At 43.5% G+C, this 20,482-nt stretch overlaps 1 protein-coding gene across 3 annotated transcripts in view; it reads left to right on the top strand.

Moving 5' to 3' along the window:
* Window positions 1-20,482, top strand: part of csmd3b (CUB and Sushi multiple domains 3b) — a 182,976-nt gene that overhangs the window by 108,679 nt on the left and 53,815 nt on the right. For all 3 annotated transcript variants that reach the window (XM_086136556.1, XM_086136555.1, XM_086136554.1), the window contains exons 10-15: window positions 5,346-5,467; window positions 11,939-12,042; window positions 12,178-12,290; window positions 18,398-18,580; window positions 18,755-19,081; window positions 19,824-20,018. In XM_086136556.1, the coding sequence (XP_085992682.1) occupies window positions 5,346-5,467; window positions 11,939-12,042; window positions 12,178-12,290; window positions 18,398-18,580; window positions 18,755-19,081; window positions 19,824-20,018 (1,044 nt within the window). The remainder of the gene's footprint in view (window positions 1-5,345; window positions 5,468-11,938; window positions 12,043-12,177; window positions 12,291-18,397; window positions 18,581-18,754; window positions 19,082-19,823; window positions 20,019-20,482) is intronic.

Below are 20,482 nucleotides of genomic sequence, written 5' to 3'. Positions count from 1 at the left end.
GTCAACATTTGCAAACAAAGCCCTCCAGCTTAATATAGGATGTTTTGGTGGCTTAGTTGAGGATGGAATATTGAGTGTACTCTGCTTGTCATGCCCCCCCCCCCTCTTTACCCCACGGGTGGAAACTTTAAGATCCGACATTGGAAATCTAAAAAAAAAAAAAAAAATGCAGGTGTGATGCTAATAGACCCTTTGTGATTGGCTAATACATCGAGCAACCGGGCTTGTCGAGATTAAGCCTCCACCCGAAAAATCGAGCAGCCTCGCCAACTACTCCATTATACCGCAAACGCTCATAATTCCTTTTGGCAATTTTAGCCGAGGCGGGGCGACTTTAAGTTGATGCAAACACGACTGCATGTGGGGGGGAGGTGGGGGGGGGGATTGTGGGTGGATTACACTGTCAGCACACGTAGCATCACGGCGGACTTCGGTGAATGTAAATGTCTCATCAGCTCTGCACACATATCGGAGAATGTTTGGTGGCGGGAAATCTCGAAAATCATCTTTGAAATGTTTGATGCTTTAGAGAGCAAATGTGAATTCTCGTGTTTTACCGCCACTCAAAAGGAGCAATCTGTCAGGAAAGCATCTGGAAAAATCACTCAATACCCTCATCACGTCCAAACATGCTAATAAAGCCAGCGCGCACTGAACATGTGTGCTTTTGTCACACAAGCGAACCAAATTCAATGGTTAAGAGAACAACACATGATTATTCAGTAGTTCTACATCTCGACGACGATAAATCAGGCAGATCATCCTTATGTCTGCTCCAACTCCACTTTTTAGAGGCAGACGGACAAACGGAGCAAATGTGGCATGTTGATGAATGGACAGATGGCAAGGCCAGTGAACCAAAGCTGTATGTGGATGTGTGTGTGTGTGTGTGTGTGTGTGTGCGCGTGTGTGAATACACTTCGATCTCCTTCAACCTCGAGCCTCAATGAAGGATGCCTCATTGTAAATGTGTTAAATAAATAAGTGAATCACTCTCTCTTTAGACGCGTTTTTGGTGGGCACGGATCCATTTACAGTCGGCCGTTGGGACACCTTGCCAGCTTAATGACGTAATCAATGAGCCTATTGGTCCGTCCCTACTGATGTCGATGGGCTGCTTCAAAGGCCTCATTTGGGAGTGCCTAGCATCGAGAAAAAAGAAAAAAGATATATATATATATATATTGGTCTCGAAACTCTTCATCATTCACAGACGAGCTACAAAACTGTACCTTTCAGTATACGTTGGTTTTGCATTTGTCTTCTTTTTGGGAGGGAAAAAAAAAATCCTTTCACGCAAAGTCATTACATTTATTGATTGATTCAAACTGTTTATCCATTTATTAACGAGCTTAAAACTCCTTTGAATCCCCCCCCCACCCCCCGAAATCTGACATCCGTCGAACTAAAACCACTGAACGTGTTTCTCCTAAAAATCTGAAACCCATTTTTGATGTTCAACGAGAAAAAGCTCAGACTGACGTGGACCGCTATGTTAGACTCACTCACTGACAACCTTGAAAACTGTATGGAAACGTCGACATTTCTTTTTTCTTTTTTGGTGTGTGCTAAAAATAAAAGATGCCCTCCAACGCTTTTTTTTTTTCTCAAAATGAAAATGAGCATACCTGCCGGGCTTACTTATCATGTCCTCGAAATGAGATAGTTCACCCTTAAATAATGCATTCACTTTAATTACACGTCATGCCTCTGATGTCGAAATGTCTGTGCCCTTTGTGTCGGACGCAATTGGTGCCGTCACACCAACGTCATCGCGCATCTATTAAGTCGCAGTAGCTGTTTGAACGCTCCAGTCAAATTAATCAATTTTGCTTGACTTGCTTCAAGACACGATTGTTCAAAGCCACCAAATTCAGAATGATCGATCGTCCTCGGGAAGTAGAGATTCACCATTAGGGACCAGGAGTCTAACCAACCTTGATTCCCAATCAGCTCTGTGACCAGTTCTTGCCCAGGAAGCCTGTTGTGCATCCTTGGTGTTCCTGTGCAGCACTTGAATTAAATAGATTGGTGAGGGGTCTGGAGGTTCAAGGACCACTCACTAACCTCGAAAGCCGGAGCCCCCGCTGAGACGATGCGGACCTTGAGAGGCACACTTGGCAAATAACGTATTCTCCGCTAGCATGGAGAAAATCCCTGAGAGGACCAAAAATATCAACACAGAATCAAACATTTCTGTTCTTAATAACGTGTACCGTATGTTCAAATTTGACTTAGACGTTACCCCGGTCTTGTGAACTCTATTCCAGCGAATGCATTATTTAAAAAACAAAACAAAAGTAGAGACAGAAATGAAAAGATGGGACAAAGAAGTCAGGCATTCACCATGTAGAATTGTTCGCTAAGCAATCAAATTCAGTTCTAGCGTGCACACAAACCAAAACATTGGCGGAGACACCCTCCAAAATTTGCAAGTCCTTGCACCATGATGGCAAGACACGGTGCAGCAAAAATTTTATATTCATCTATACACTTTAGACTGCCATCGTTTGTAGTTGTTTTTTTTTTTTTTTCCTTCAACAACTTGAGATATTGTCATAAACAATAGATTGATAGCATCCATATTTTCCCACCTGGAGTGCACACAAAACACCATTGGAAACAGCAAAACAAAAAAAATATTGAATTGTAATATGCCCCCAATGTGCTTTCTCTCTCCATTGTTTCCTGAACTTCTTTTGCAGGTCTGTGCATTGCCTCGCATTGTCTAGCCTAGCCGCTAGCTGACTGTTGCATGGCCCAACTGTAAATTTCAACCCAATAAGTTGTTAAGCATGCAGTGACCCTTCCATTTTTCAATTAACCATAAAATGTGAATAATTTGCTTCTGATTTTCGAATGCAATGCAAATAAATGTTTACATCTAAAAACGTGTTTTTTAAAATCTAGAAAAATTGCGTATACAGGCTGATAGACAGTAGACAAAGATGACCAGTTATGAAAGAGCGGTGATTCTTTTCATGCCGTTGCTATGGCAGCACAGTGCCCAGTCACATTACGGCACGCCGGTGGTGTAGCCATCCATTCAGGCCGCCCTGATTAAGCTGTCAAAGTGCACACATGCATACTTTGTCACATGCAGATGCACTGTCACACACGTGCGTAAACACACACGGGCCAGCGTACAAATAGGCCTACACACTTCCGCACCCTCAAATACATGCCGGTACGGATGTACGGATTGTGGCGAGGCAAACGCAGGAGAAGGTCAAGAGAAGATGCATTGCGTATGAGAAGAGCAATCAGTCAGGGGCCAGTTGAGAAGAAGCTGCGGGACTTAGGGTCACCGCGACACACCGGGGTGCCATCGATCGTCTGAATGGGTCTCTTATTTGGCCCGGAGAGCACTTCCTGCACGCGCATACCGGCACAAAACACCCTGTGGGTTGATTCTGTGGACTCTTTTTTTTTTCTCTCTCTCTCTCTCTCTCTCTCTCTCTCCTCAATTGTCAAAAGGTGGTGGGATGCCAAACAACAATTTACTGTATTCAACATACTGTATTTATACCCACAGCTAATTTTACGACCTTAACTTATGTTATTATTCTTGATGTGTATCTATGTATTTTATATATTTTTATTAAAAACACTTTCTTTATTAGAAAAGTGTGCACGTAAAACCATTTGGGATTTCAGTCTTATGTATGAAGCTTCTTTTATTGTTACACAGCTTCAAAAGAAGAAAAAAATTATCTAAGATTTTTTTTTGCGTATTTTTTAATCAGTTAGCAGTTGTTGAATTTTTTTTTTCTCATAATAATGTTTCCGCGAGACTTCTGGGATTTTACAGTAAAGGTTTTCGCAATTCTTAAAATATTTAACCTGTGGTTTGGCATTGAATAATTTTCTGGACGCTATTAGAATGAGTGTCTATTAAAAAAGGTTCAATGCATTGCCACTTGTTGCCACATAAAAGCAAAGTCAGACAAATGCGAAACAAATGTGAGATTTGAAATTCCCCAAAACAACTGGTTGCCCTCTTCTTTTGGGCAGGTTCAATTATTGTAATTTTTTTTTTTTTTTTTTACTTTTGCTCTTGCTGTATCATGTAAACCACAATATATGACTACAAGCCCCCCCCCCCCCCCATGGCAACAATGTCCTTTTATTTTTTTTTCGTGGTGCCTGTTCCACTAGCCGTGCGCCAGGCGAACAAACTAATTAAGGAACAAGCGCCGCTTCAAACCAAGCAGAAAATTACCTCCCGACGCGGCGCGGGACAAACCAAGGACGTAGTGAGCTGCGCTTCTTGATTGTCACAGTATACGCCGCCTAAATGAGGGTTTATTTGGTGCGTTAACGACTAGTGTGTGTCATTTTCAGACTAGTTTATTATGTCATACGGCTGTGAATTAAAACGTTGAAATTATTGTGCCATAACGTTGAATGATGAAATGAATTCATCCACTAATGCAGTCTGTCCATTCAACCGTTTTCATTTACACTTGTTCGGGTTGCATGTGATCTGCAGCCTATTTTACTTGACTTTAGGTAAGAGGCACTTCACCCATAACTGGTCGCCGGCCAATTGCTAGCACGCCCATCCATCCATTCATTAGCTGATCCGCTTTATCCTTATGAGGCTCGTGGGCGTGCTTGAGCCAATGCCACAGTCTTTTCAATCACATTCATAGCTCTGAACATTTTGTGTCTTTACAGAACCTGACGCATACTTTTGGACAGACTTGACAGGAAGCCATAAACAAACATGCAAACGCTATCTCGGAACCCTACTAAAAATAGAAACAAACATAGCTGGTCTTGCTAGTGACATTAGCAAAACCGCCATGCTGCTGTTGCCCTACTCGTAGCTGAGCTTGAAAATACAAAACTGTGCTGGTCTATGCTGTTTTTATTTGTTTGTTTGTCTATAAGCAAAGAAGGCTGCCTCGAGTTGAACCCAGAACATCAGAACGGTGAGGTGGGCAAGCTAACCTGTCAGTGGGTCGTTAGCTAGCAACTACACTCATGTAGCAGTTAGTATCATCACCCAACCATTTTTTGCCTGGCAGAAAGTACTCCAACAGAAGACTCTGAAGACTCCCACTATAAGGTGGTAGACTTCTCAATGCGCTCGACTAGTTGGTCTGTAAGTCGTTTGACTCTCCATCGATGCGCAGACCTGAGGGCATCTCGATGAGTCAATACTGCGACTCTGGCTAATCCTGTGGTATTCCGCAGCCGATAGTCTCTAATTAGGTGGAACTATCGGGAGATATGTCGGTGACTGTCTCGATGGTTTCTACTTGACTCCTCCGTTTGTGTGCTCTGCAATATTCAGCCAGATAAAAGTTTGAGTGTCTACCATTGTTCTATTTCCACAGTCAAGACGTGCGGCAGTAACCTTCAGGGACCGTCGGGGACCTTCACCTCGCCCAACTTCCCGATACAGTATGAGAGCAACGCGCAGTGTGTTTGGATCATCACGGCTTCAAACCCTAATAAGGCAAGTGTCCCTTTTATTTACTGAAAATATCTTCTTGTCCTTGCGTTGTTTTGAGTTTTTTTAGTTTTTTTATTCAGATTATTTTAGCCTGCGAATATTTGCGGTGGTGGTGTTGTGATATTGTCTCATTTTTGTGTAACTTTGTGGAGGATCTACGGTTAATCTTATTTTAACGTGTAATTTAGAGGGGGATTTATGGAAGTCATATTTTAGCCTGCACACCTGGGGAGATTTGTGGTTGTCTTTCGGAGGATTTATGGTACTCCTATTTTATCCTGTGCAACGTTTGAGGGCTTTACAATAGTCTTTTTTTTTTTAACTGTACAACATTGAGGTGATTTAGTGTAGTTTAATTTTAACGTATGAGATTTAGGGTCGTTTCATAAAAAAAAATAAAAATAATAATAATCATAATAATACACTAGTCTTAAACTTTGCTTAATGTGGAAGATTGACAGCCGTCTCCTTTTAACCTGTGCAAGTGTTGTGGATAGGAATGTCCCAATCACACTTTTATGGTACCCAAGCCCGAGTCTGAGTCATTGATTTTAAGTATTTGCCGATTCTGAGTCCTGATTGGATACCACTGCAATACATTAAGAAGAAAAAAACAAAACAAGTGGCCATTCAAATGAATGTTTTTGCATCGGTCATGTCTCCAAAACAACTCTTAGAAGATGAATGTTGGTCTTATTTGAACCCGTGTAAAGTTTTTGAGATGTTTACGGTAGCCTTGTTTTTACCTGCATCTTTTCGGAGTTATTTGGTAGTCTTTGAAACCTGCGCATCTTTTGGTGGCTTTATGGACGTCTCATCTTCAACGGCCACTTTCTGGAGACTTATTCTAACTTGCACACATTTTGTGGGATTTATGGTCAAACCGATGGAACCTTTGGAAGATTCATGGCAGTCTTTGTGAACCTCTTCATTATACACTGAGCTCCACCGATGCAGAAACACAATGCTAGTCCGTCCAAGTTAACATCTACTGGAACTTTAATGCACATACCAACCAGCATGTTTTAAATAATTGAAAAATGTCCTTCGATAATGATTGTCGAGTACGATGCGGTGATTATAGACATCAAGTGTGCGATTGCTCGGCCTCGCATAGCTGCCTGGAAGGGAATATCGTTGCTATTCGTGGAATGCGCGCAGCTGTGTCATTGTTGCATCAGACACGCAATCGCTTTAGAAGACACACACACGCGCGCGCATTCATACGCGCACACATTCGTAACACACTTTCTCTGGAGCGTAAAAGCAACTTTCCAAATACATCTCTCATTTGAGAGCTAGCGACTGTGCTTCATAGTCCATAATTACAGATGAATGTTCATTAAATTTCGATTTCGGCATCTTTTAGGCAATTTCCAGTCGTCTGATTTTAACTTGGTCAATGTTTGCAGGATTTAGAGCGCTATTGGTCTTGGTGTTCTTCTTCTACCTTGCGCCTCTTTTTTGAGATTTGTGGTGGTTTTGTTTTAACCTCTGCAACTTGTTCAATATTTTTGGTCATCTTATTTAACCTTGTGCAACTTTTTGAGGATTGAGCTTCATCTTTTTGGGATTGTCTTATTTTAAATGTAGTAACCATTGGGCAATAGGCAGTCGTCGTATGTTCACATTTTGTACGATCCTGTTTTAGTCATCCCAATTTTAATTTATTTGTGGTAGTTTTATTCTAACTTCAACTCGTGAGTGATACAATATATGGTAGGCTCGTTTTAAAAAAGAAAAGATGGAAATTTGCTCCAAAAAAAAAAAAAAGGCAGCCATAACTTGCCTAATAGTTAAATGATGAGTTGTCATTGTATTTCCGTGCGTGAATGACAATAAAAATGGAGACATTTTAATACAATCCTCGAAGCAGCCGACGATAAAGGATGACACGTGAGTGACAAATCCTTTAATTTCACTCCTAATATCCTTCTTTCTTCATTTATTCTTTTTTTTCTTTTTTTACATCCTGGCACTTTTTATCTTTTCTTGTATTCATATGAGACTCGTGTGAATTGGCACGTGAAAGAAAGATTCATCGTTTTAAATCGCAATATGTAAATGGACCATATTGCTCATGGATTTTGTATCACTGCCGTCAGTCAAGTGTCATCGCTTTCCCGCCGGAGTTCAATTCGCAGAAGAATCCGGAAAGCTTTTAACGCCATAGAGCATTAGTCTTTGAAATGGAAGGGAGACTTATCCGGCACGTCGTACATTATTCAAGTTCGGAAACAATACAGTAACTTTTAACGTGAGTTCAAACAGAGTCACCCAGATCCGGGTTGTACTTTTTTAACCATTTGTTACAAAAGATAAGATGATACACACCTAATGTGATGAATTTGTGCTGATTTCTTATGAATCACCTTTTTGCTTTTTTTTTTTTTTCATGATTTTTGTTGTGGGGATTTTTTGAGGAGATGAAAAAAATGGAAAAAAATAGTTACAGATTCATAGTTTATAGTTTGTTCCTTTCGGAATTATGTACTATATATTATAGTGCAGGTGGCGACAACACACACGCACACACTACAAAAATCGCTGGTTCTATTTGGCAAATCAGATTGTAGATTCACCTCTGGAAAGCCACACCCCGCAGGCCCTGTCATGAGCTAGTTTCTCCGTCCTCTCATTGCTTCGGCTACTATTGCTTCCGATTATTATAATTATTATTTTTTTAAGTATGGAAAAGTTAACACAACCTCTCCTAATTATCTCTGTGATGCATTTACAGTGGCAAAACTATATATTACAGCACTTTTAGTTTTTTTCTGAAATGTGGTAATCCAACTTGAGGTAAATTTAATAGCTGGAAGCGGGTTTGCGATGGCTTGCTCTTAATGAGCACACTGATGGGTAAAGAAGGAGCAGCTTGTGGAGAATATTGGATCTACTGAAAAGGAAATAAAAAATGAGCATGAGCATAAGACAAAGGAGAAGAAGAGAAAAATGGTGGTCGTGACACCGACTGGGCCTGGAAATTGCCCCTTCTGAATTCTCCTCGGTTTCTTCATTAGGAGCCTGAAACGATCAAATTACGTGGGGAGGAAGCGCAGGGTGTTCCACTCATGCGACCATCTCTGACGATGAGGACCGGCGTGTTTCTTCATGCTGACTTGTCCTCTTTGGTTTCTTTCCGTCCCCTCTTTCTTTCTTCCCTCGGCTAGGGTTAAGTGTTAATGGCCTTCTATGGCTCTCTGACGTTATTGCTTCATTTAGTTTGAGCGGAATGAGCCTTTAGAGCCAATTCATTGCCCCTCTTCTCATTTAACCTTGGGGATGGCGGAGCAGTAAGGCCGTTAGCAGTGCTGCCTCCTTCCTCTTCATTCTTTTTCATCCTCCCACCCCCATCTCCCGCTCTCCCTCGCTCGGCTTTTCATTTGCTTTTTTTTTCGCTCCTCTCATACGCCCCCTCCGGCCGTCGCCGTCGGAAGGCGGCGAGGCTCGGCCACGCAGCCGCCATGTTGAATATTCACTGAATGACATTGGTGGCGGTGAGTGCTTAAGTCTCTACTTAATTGAAGGCACCCATCCGATATTTGGGTAAAAATCAAAATGAAAATCCATCATCAATTATTAAATATTTACAGATATCCAACCGAGAAACATCCCTGAGCGACACTGACTCGCCGCTCGACTTTTACATGTCGTTCCTCATTCACTCCATGAACGTTGTCATCTTTCTCACGTTCCGGGTCCGACTTATCGCATTTCTGCATTTTTCTCCCTCATAATGGATGTGACAAGTCACCCCTAATCTTTATCTTCTACTCAAAAGCTGTGCTAGTCTCAAGCCCACAGTGATCCAAAGCTGCCATCTCCAGTGTTCTGTTAGTCATTGCAGTGGTTTACCAATGCGAATTTCAAAAACAAGCTCTTCCACGTCTGTCGGTTGACAAATGTAGTTGATGAACGTTTGCCATTGGCAGGAGACTGCAATGCGCGGAAGCATGTTCGAACCGGCTCGCATGTACGTTCTCATCTCAACATTTTTTTTGTTCGTATTTGGCTTACTAAAATTAAGTACATTTTTTTAATTCCGTCTGTAGTCATGAAATGTCTTCGGCGGTGAAAGAGTTAATGACACCTTTTCTAAATAGTCGTCAGTGCTGCCTGACATGTTGTGGCGCAATGTGGTACTACACTGAAGGTGCCCAGCTGTGAATTTAGATTTGCTACTGTTAAAAAAAACAAAAAACTTTAACATAATGACAATCAAAAAAACTGCTGTATTTTATGGCACAAAATATGAATTGTGATACAGTGCGTGTTCACGAGATTCCCTGCCCGCTTTACATCACTGATTCTAGACCCACTTTTTTTTTTTTTTTCGCTGTTACGAGCAAAGGCGGCGCTTCGTCATGTAGAAATCCAATTCTGCCGGCTCATTGGTCAGCGGCCGCAGACGGATTGGTGAGAAGCAAGGGTGCATGCGGCCAATTAGAACGTCGAAGAGGAGGCGGGTGACGGACCGGCGGCGGCGAGGACGGCGGAGCGAGAGACGGATGCTCGCATGGCCGGCGACCAATTAGAAAGGAGGAGAAATATGTACACCCACTTTACACCGAAAGGAATTCTGAGCTCCATACTTCATGGCAGACATTGCGCGCCGCCTCCCTGTTGGACCCGCCTGCCTTTCGGGTGCACTGTGGTTGCGTTCTTGCCATGTTTCATGCTGTGCGAATAATAAGGTGTTGCTTTTTGGCCACGCCTCCATCACACCAACAGCTCGCACCAAAGGACGCCGTTCTTGGAGGCTTCGGTTTCCCTTTCCAACTTGATTTGAATTTGCAGCCTTGTAGCAATTAGTGAAGACTCATTTGCGGTGCGCGTTGTGCAGCACAACCAAAATGGAGCATATTTTTGAAGCTGTCATTCGCTATGTAGCAAACGTCTCACACACATTTTTGGCTTGATGAAGCAGCATGTGGTTCACAGCCCGAGGTTCTTCTTGCACGCTATGTTCCAAGTGTGAGTGAGCAATTGCAGAAGGGACCCTAAGTAGAATCATTTTTATTGGCCAAGTATGTAGAACACACAAGGAATTTGTCTCCGGTGTAGTCGAGGCTGCACTACGATTGCAAAAACAAGCAACTACGATGAACAAAGACGTGACATTATTTCATTAGACTTGATTAATGTTTGTGATCAGGGGGCACCTCTTGTTTAATGTCGCTCGACTTGGTGCTGCAGCATATGGCTCATTGCCCAAGATTATTTTGTCGACATGTGTTCCGAATACGATTGAACAATGATTTATGTGATCAGGAGGCAGCTCTTGGTTCGGATCTCAATCGTTCCTTTAGACTCCGGTCAGCATCACCTGGCTCATTTTATAAGTTTTTTTTCCCCCCACAAGTTATATTCCAATTCTGAGTAAAGCCGTGTCTGTTTCTGCTCGGGGGGGGGGGGGGGGGGGGGCTCTTGTTTAAGTCAAGGCCAGTCGATTTGAATTAGACTTTTAATATCTTCAGACTACTCATTGCCAGAGGTTATTCTTGCACACTATGTTTCAAGTAACAGACATCCTTCGCCATGTCACTATATTATGGAGTTTAAAATCGAACTTAGCGAAGTTTATTTCACTTTTTTTTCCCCCACGGGAGTTTTTAAATTGTGATTTTCTCTCCGCATTGTTACTTGGCACTAAACGGCAAAATGCATGAGCCAGGTGAAAACGTGTGCAAAAGACTGACTATCCATTGATTTGTGAAAGGCCCGTATCGCCATTAACAAGGCAAATTAGCATCGGGAACGCTCAGGTTGCACTGTTTGTTGTCATTCAGGTCACGTCAATATCGCCACTCTTTAACGGCAGATTTAAGCCGGGGAGAGGGCTTGTGAAGTCCCCAAGCGGGATATTGAATCGGGAAATCTCAAAATAATTCCCTTCTAGCAACATAGAGGAAGAGCAAAAGGCACCCCTTCGATCTCTCCCCGAGGGTGAACTCAAGTTTGAAATATTCTTACACAGTTCTCGGCGAGCATCAAAGATGTGCTCATTATTAGACCCCCCCCCCCTCCTTCCTCCTTCACCCTGCCTCTCCCTGGTGACCGTCATCTTTCTCCTTCTCCGGTTTCCTCTTCTTGTCTCTCTATGGTCTCACATGAAAGAGAAAGTGTTCGTTGAATAATTTCCGATCAGAGTCTCTCTAGCTTTGTGTTTCTCCTCACCTTGATGCATTCATGAACTCTTTGGAGCAGTCACATTCGCAATAGACCTTGGCCTGTTGTTGTTTTTTTTTAATTCAGTGATATCTTATGCTTTATTTTTGAATAGGTCTTATGCCAAATGCCTTTTTTTTCTAACCATGGCTCAAAAGAACGCAATTGCCTTGAGGAAGAAGTGGTTGATTTTCAATTTACTGAAGCTTCAAGTCCTAGATAAACACGAGGGGTCGTCCGCGTGTGGTCGACATATGAAGAAATCCGATCCTACCGTTGTGTATGGTTTCTTGTTTCCTGCAGGTCATCCAGATTAACTTTGAGGAGTTCGACTTGGAGATCGCCTACGACACGCTGACCATCGGGGACGGAGGCGAGGTGGGGGATCCTACCACCATCCTGCAGGTGTAAGTACTATTATCGCTTAATATCCCGCACCGGAAACGCGATTACGAGCAGCGATGATCGTCTCATTACTGTCGAAGAAATAATCCGTTTCTTTCCAATTAGAGTGAAAGTGTCATGTCTTTGCTGTGTCGCAGTCTGTCGGGCAGCTTCGTACCCGACCTGATTGTCAGCATGACCCACCAGATGTGGCTCCACTTGCAGTCCGACGAGAGCGTCGGATCCATCGGCTTTAAGATCAACTACAAAGGTAAGTACGCATGTTCGCAAGGAGACGACATCAAAAACGTCCACAAATAAATCCTCTGAGAAAGCTTGACGAGTACATATCGACATGCACGGACAGTGGCACAAGTAGACGGTCTTCCATGTAGGCAAACTTTACAAGTACAATGCTTCACTTTTCATATGGTATGCTTCTTTCATCTCACATTACCTCCGGACAAATGTGCATCCTCAAGTACACAACCTCTTCAATTTCCATCTCCATGAATGAAGAACCTTTAAAGTGCAAAATCCCCTTAAGGATATGCCCTCACCAGTATTCGTCTTCGCGTTTTTTGTTTTGTCCTGTGCTCTGTTGTCGTCCAGTAAGCAACCTGCCGCTCTTACCTTGATAGTTTTATCCTCTTGTTTTATTCCTGCTTCTCTCGCTTTCACTCTCTCTGTCTGATTTTCCTCCCTTCTTTTCCTCCTCTTGTTTCCTTTCATCTATTATTAAAGCAAAGTTCACCCACCTGGCAACACTTGGTCTCCGCTGCCAGCTACTAGGCACACACACACACCCCTCGCTATAGATTTGAGGCTGCGCTGCAACATTATTGACATAAAATTTGCATTAAAGATTCAGTGACTTTGTGCCTGCACTATGAATCCACCCATCCGTCACTCGGCCTGCACAGTCCTACATGTAGAATTTGAAATATGGATCCTTACCACAGTTCATTCTGTATATAGCTCCTTAGCTACCTATATAATTGCACCGACGAGAGACATATACGAGCACATGCATGAATTTGCGCTTTAGGATGTCAGCAGTCTCAGTGGCATGAAAAAGCGGTCTTGTCGTGAAACAAAGCCATCGACTGTTATGTGGGTTTGAGGTGGCATTCCTCTTTCAATTGGTTAACATGCCATATCTTGGAAGGTTAAAAATCTCATATTACTACACCGTAATTCCTGGGGATGTTCCTCTATCTCCATCAGTTCCTCATCTCAATTCCATCTCTTCTGAGCTTTTGTTTTACGTTCTTCATCTGCTGTTAACATCTAATTTCTTATATTAGCGCCAGAGATGTCAATGTGTCTTTTAACAGATTATGGTGACCGTCCTTGTATAGAGTGGGCTGTTTTGGGAGGTACATCCAACAACACTGTGGCTCTGCTTCGCTTAGTTTTGATATGATCATGTTTCCATGTACTCGGTCCGTCGCTTGAAAGTAGCTCTGCGAGTAGTAGATCTTGGCCCCGCCCATCCGCCAATTCATCGGCAGTAAATACTGTGTGAGCGTGTTATGTCTTCTGAAAATGAGCTGACTTGTGATGTGACAATACGGCAAGATTCAGAATGGCTCGCTCACAGAGACACTTTCAGGAATCGGCAAATCCTAAAAGATTTACTTCCTTGTCAATTTTGCTTTTGATGGCTGGGCGGACATTCTACAGACCCAACCGTGTTGCTCCCAAATCCCTCTTGAAAAAAGAATTTGGTAGCTCAACGTTATTGCTGACTTGTCCAAACTAATAAAAATGATCCCACGTGGGATCATTTTAACAACAAGGAGGATCGGTCTGTGAGAGACCGACAAGTTCTAATTTAATTTGGCACTCGGTGTATAATTCGGAGGACAACAAATCTTTTATGAGCATTGTTGAGCTCATTAAGAGCCACTTGTCACTCGTAAAACACACAGACACGCAAAGAAAAAAACTTAATCGTGTGAATGCTTTTGGGTCCCTTCAGGGCACCCCCAAAAGTGCCGTAGCGAAGGTCCCTAATTATGCATATCTTCAAAATCACGCTTAGTGGACAGCAAAAGATGCTGAAATATGACTTTATAAAATATGCAGCCATGGCGCCACAATAAATTTCACTTGTTTTACAGTGGATAAGTCTCCCGTCGGGCTTCTGTGTTTGTGCTGCGGAGGTAACCTGCGAAGGACAAACGCTTACTTCATCACAACAGCGTCAACAGGATATGATGATTTTTTTTTCCTCATGAATTATTAACCTCTGTTAATAAACTAACAGTAAGCAACAGTATTCCTTCTACTGACCATGTCATCGGCTTATGCTAAGCACATTAGTTCATGTTTCCTTTTTTCTGGCATTCGCTTATGTTTCTACCACGCTAACAGTGGCATGCTAACAGTTTAGCTCATGTTACCACTATGCTAACAGTAATTTCAGCTTGTGTCATCACCATGCTACCTGTAATGTTAGCAGAGGTGCTTAGGTCAGTCTGTCAGTCATCCTTCCATCATTATTTCAGGCTGGCCCAGTCCGCCCGACAGCCAATCGGCACGGAGAACGTACTTAGCAGGTCAGGTGTCTTTTTGCTTTTTCTGACCATAGAGATGACACACATGCACATAATGCCTCCGCCAACATGACTACAGATGGACTCATTTTTGACGGAAGAACGCAATGAGGACAGTCCAAATGCGGGAGATGTCCGACTAAAGTGTACTCAGTTGTTGACCAGAGCGCAAGCCTGCAGCATAGGAGAGTAAAATGATATTTCTCGCCTGGTGACATGCCCGGATCAAAGAAAAGACTCCAATTATTACACGCCGTCTGACATCCAATTTTAGCAGGGCTTTCCAGGACTTACACTAGCCACGGTTAAAATCAACACGTTTTTTTTTTGTAGTTAACAGCAAATGGAGGCATAAGGCGACCATCTTTTTTTTTTCTGGCTTAATATGACCTCTCAAGTCGGAAACAAAAAGGCAATGTGTACAAAGTGAGCCGTGCTCTTTTTCCACAACAGAGCCCAGTTTAAATGATCAAACACTGGAGGCATCAGTGTTGGGCGTTAAACTTTAAATCCTGACCAAGCCATTCGTCATTGAAAACAGTGTAGTCCCATCTCGGAGATATATTCTTAATCGCCCACAAGTCAGAAAATTCCTGTTTGGTGCTGTCGATCCCAGACTGAAACAAAGGAAAAAAAAAAAAAAACACCGTATAGTTAAATCACGGCTTTTCACAGGCCATGTAAAAAGTGGCTCTAGAAGTGGTTTATAGATTGTTTGACTTAATTTCTTAATGCATCCTGGCCTTTGTTTGGAGCATGTAAAAGCAACAGAGACGAGGGAAAACGGACATTTTATTGCATGGAGAAAAAGCTCAGCGTGCGTAGATACCCGATGCTTTTAGCATCCTAGAAGCCAAATCAATTTCACAATGGTCACAAAAGCAACTTGTGCATGCACCCCCCCCCCCCCACCCCTCCACCACCACCACCATTTTTTTTCTTCTTTCTCCTGTCCCCCTTTGCCCAAATCTCATTATCCTCCTAAAATCCATTACGTTCCCTGTTGGATCTTTAAGTGTCAATTTATACTGGCACGCATTGCATGTCGTATTCGCGTGAACAACTCAGCCCGGCGTGATGGAATATTAAATGAGTGGCGAACTGCTGGCGCAATCCCCAGATGCATTTTTTTTTTGCATACTGTACATGCACGTCGTAAAGGCGCCTTGTTCCACACGCTACAGACGCCGTGGGTGTGCCGTACTGTATAAATATTCCTCCAAAAGTCCTTTTTCTTCCTCTCCATTCTTGTGCGTCGGGTGCCGTGATTGGTGGAGTGGGCGTCTCTCATAAAGACGGTGGCATGGCGGTGGAAATTAATGCAATACATCACAAAACGCACATGCAAGTGGACATACAGCAAAAGCACATCACCCCCCCCCCCCCCCCCCCTGTCCTGTAAATGATAGTGAAAGTAGGAATGGCGCTGCAGAAGAATCCCAGCCCAAATACATTCACACAAATGCCATCCGCCGACTTTTTAAAGAAAGACGGATGGCGAGACGGTGGCATTTCACGCGGACTCAAACGGGGATCCGTCTAACCTTATCGCCAGGCTCACGACGTTAATTCTTTTCGAAACGCTGCGCGGGAAGTGATGGATTCGAACCCGGAGTCGTTCGTCTGACGCAGCAAACGCAGACGCAATTCTTTCAACGCTGGGAGAGTGATAGGATTGAATGTGACGTGGAAATATGCCGTAGGCTGGTCGCTGGTTGTATGTCTACCGTGCAGGTGACAGGATCCGGCTTGGAGTCTTGGTTCGGCCCACGTTCCAAAAACATCTCTCATGAGGACATTACTAAAAAAAATTAATAAATAAAATAAATGGATTGATGACAAAATACACTATAGTGTAGTGGTTAGAAAATCTAGCACATAGATCAAGGGTGTACAAACTTTAGTCAAAGGGCCATTTATGGCCCGCCCGCTGTTTTTTAATGGCCCGCGGAACGTACAAAAAATAACATTTGACATGGCAGTGTTGGAAGTGTGACCGTCGAAAAAGTCAGCAAGTTGCTTTGGTTCTAAATGTGGAGGTGCGATTCAGCTGCTGCTCAGTGGAGCTGTGCATCTATTGTAGTGGCATGCAGGGCCGCGAGTCACCACAGTTTTATTTGCCGTATCAGCTTTAACAACAAGTCCTTGACGTAGCAGATTTTCAAAATAACAAATTAAAAACAACATGTAATTGCTTGCTCGCTTGATTGGTTTTCGTGTTTTTAATAAGTTCATAAAAAAGAAAAATAATTAAATTCCGTAAAAGTTTGGACACCCCTGATCTAGCGGTTCTGGGTTTCAGTCTTTGTGTTGAGTTTGTAGGCACTCGGGTTTCCTCCTTCCTCTGATGCGCTTCCACAACTGAATGTTTTTCACTTCACCTCTTTCCCCTTGGACGGTTCCCTCAGATCCTTTCAGCAACCATTTCCAGAGCAAATTTATCTCATGTTGCGGTTGCTTCCCGTAGACCTTAATGGTCCACAAACAGTTTGACTAGTGCTCCCAGCTAGCATTATAAATGTACCCCCGTGCATTAGTTGGGAAGTTAACAAGAAAATGACTAAAATCCGGTCATCTTTTATGGGCCCTATATCCTCTTCTTTATTGGATTTAGCAATGACTTTGGTCTATGTTGCCTTTGGCGAAAACAGCTTTTTTTTTTCTCAGCCCTTTCGCTCTTCATCCTCAATAATGTCCACATTTCTGTGGCTTTTTTTTTTTTAAACTGAAAAGACATGATATTCCTAGCGAAGGTTACATTTCTCACACAAACGCGCGACGTTTTTAACAAGCAGCCTTGTCGCTTGCTTGGGCAAAAGACAACGAACGGTGAGTCACACTCTAAGTGTTTTTCCAACACCGCATCTTGACGAATGTGAGGTGTGCCATCTCGTTAAAAAGAGAAAACGATGGGGCGATGCATCCTTCGTATTGTCCCCTGTGAGAAGCAAAATCCACCAACGCCGAAGCCCTTCTTTTCTCCCCACTGGTTTGTTTGTGTGTGTCTGTGTGACACCCACAGCGATGTCCCACAAGATTTTTTAAAGGACACACGCAGCATGTATTTCCTGTTCACAGTCTCTGGGTATTTTTGTCGAAAAATCCAGAGGATCAAGAACTATGGCACACCTTTACAGACCCGATTGTCTCGCTGAAATAAGCCCGCCTAAAGGGACTGACCCTGTCTCATGAAAGTGGGTGCCTCTTTACTGTACCTCACCACGTATATTGCTGGGTCATTGGCCAGTCTGGCTTTCATTACCATGACGACTATGGGGGGGTCAGAACCCTGACTACAGCAGTTTCTACTTCAGTGTCGGGGGGGGGAAAAAAAACCAAATGCTCCGTGGGACAATACAAGCATTTTCACTCAGCGAGTAAGCGCTTTATAGAGTACACTGCATGCATGTGGCATGTCAATACATCACCAAAGACGACGGATAAAGTCGGTGCGGAGGAGCGGTTGTTATTTCAGGATATCAAACGTTACGTCACGGCGGGGCAGAAGTGCAAAACGGCTTGATTCAAGACACATTTTCGGAAGTGGGCAGATGACAATATACTGTATTTGCATTGTTGCTTAATGTCACAGTTGATCGGTAAGCAGGTAATGCACAGATTCAATTACAGTGATACCTTGTTTATCGTGGGAGTTAGGAAATAACCATGATTTAGAGACGCCACGTTAAAAAAAAAATAATAATAAACAGCTTGTTTCTCTACAAGTCATACAAAAGTCAAATGTTTGCTAATATGTCCCCTTTCAAACATGAAGTACTAACTGGCCCTAATGCAAGAATGTCAACAATCTTGATAGAAATAGACAAGGAGAGCTGCGGTGATCCCGGGACGCCTCTCTACGGAATAAGGGAGGGCGACAGCTTCTTGAACGGTGGCATCCTGCGGTTTGAGTGCCAGTTTGGGTTTGAGCTGATTGGAGAGAAAAGCATCTCCTGCCAGGACAACAACCAGTGGTCAGCGAACATCCCTATATGCATATGTGAGTATTTCGCAACTCTCGCTGTGTGCTACGATGCTGATAACATTCAATCTGACCGGTCTCCATGGTGACCGAGTTTACCCCGGCCCGGAGCAGATGATGACCGGCAATGATGTGGGCATGCATATTTAACGGGAAGCTGCTTTGTGTCTTCCCCGCCTCACCTCCGCAAAGTCCCCTGCATGTCCAACTTCACGGCTCCGTCTGGAACCGTCCTCTCGCCTGACTACCCGGAGGGCTACGGCAACAACATGAACTGCGTTTGGCTCATCCAGTCGGAGCCGGGCTCGCGTATCCACTTGGCGTTCAACGACTTTGACTTGGAGGCGCCCTACGACGCGCTCACGGTGAAGGACGGCGAGACGGGCGACGCCGCCGTGGTCGGCAGGTTCTCGGGAGCCGAGAGCCCCTCGCACCTGACGTCCAACACCAACACGCTGAGGCTGGAGTTCCAAGCAGACCACTCCATGTCAGGGAGAGGCTTTAACATCACCTACAGTAGTATGTCGCACTTCTTCTCCCTTCTCAAAGATGAATATTGACGGTATTTTGATTTTTATTCTCGTGACGGGGGTTCGCTTTGGCCTGGGGAGTCAAGTTCAGCATTCGCTTCAATATCTGGCGCCATCTAGCGTCGTGAATGGGTATAACGTCTAGACCCCGAATATAAGACGACCCCCACTTTTTCAGTCTTATTTCAATGCAAAAACACCATCTTATATTCGGGCCAGTACGGTAGTTGGAAACCTCAAAATGGCTCTGAAGTTATGTTCCAAACATGCTAGTTGTTCCCCATGTTCAGTCTTCGATATCCAGCTCATACGCAGTGGTGTAGCATTTGATTTCATTCATCATTTTCTTCCCCTTGTCGGGATAGTTTCACAGTCAGGACTGGACGGGATTCTCATGTGATGAAGTGGACCATATGCCCCCTAAGGCGGGCAGGCTCGCATGACTTTTATCAGCAGCCCCATTTGCTTTGCCGGAGTCCATCTAAGCAAGCGAGTAGGCATTTGAGCAAAATCCTAAAAAGGACTATAGCTCGAATATGGAACAGACAGATTACAAGGGAGGACATATTTTTCAAGGCCAATGCTTTCAAGTCATGAGGCCGAATTTAATCAAAGTGGAGACGCCTGTAAAATACGGGTTTTATACCATCTAATTACATTTCAATCCACAGTCCAATAACTGTGGTATCTCAATTCTGTCTGTGTCCCCCTATAACTTTTCACCCCTAAAGCGTTCGGCCACAACGAGTGCCCGGACCCTGGCATTCCAATCAACGCCCGCCGCTTCGGAGACAGCTTCCAGCTGGGTAGCTCCATTTCGGTGGTGTGCGAAGACGGCTTTATCAAAACCCAAGGAACCGAGACCATCTCCTGCCAGCTGGAGAGAGGAAAGGTCATGTGGAGCGGGCCCATCCCCAAATGTGAAGGTAAAAACAATGCCAAATTGTTTGCCCTTGAAAGATTTTCTTCAGCGACTCGCAGTGGAAAATGGACATTTATTTATTTTAAAATATTATTTCAAAAGGGATGAGAACTTAATGAATGTTCGCAACTCCTGTTTTGTGGCCATGGTGATTCCCCTCACCCCCAATTCATTTGATGTCAACATATTTGATGTCAACATATTTCCAAATCAACTGTAACTGGATAGAATTTGGATCAAAGCAATGTTTTTGAGCAAAATGGTGCATTCTTTGTGAAGCATGTGAAGGGTTTCCTGGCAACCGTTTTTGTCTAATCTAAATGTGTACTATTGCGAATTAAATCAAAGCCATTTGCCAGCACTTCAACTGCTGTGTTGATGTCACCTGCTCATTTCGATTGTTGTCGTTAAATATGAGCATTGCCTTTTACTGACTGAAGTTGTGTCTTTTTCTCGCTTGCATAACTA

The sequence above is a fragment of the Hippocampus guttulatus genome, chromosome 18 (genome assembly GCF_054856545.1).
Source record: "Hippocampus guttulatus isolate MCC_2025c chromosome 18, RoL_Hgut_1.0, whole genome shotgun sequence".
In the NCBI taxonomy this organism is placed as follows: Eukaryota; Metazoa; Chordata; class Actinopteri; order Syngnathiformes; family Syngnathidae; genus Hippocampus; species Hippocampus guttulatus.
Note: the sequence above shows the minus strand (reverse complement) of the source record. Positions and strands in the feature narration are given on the sequence as shown.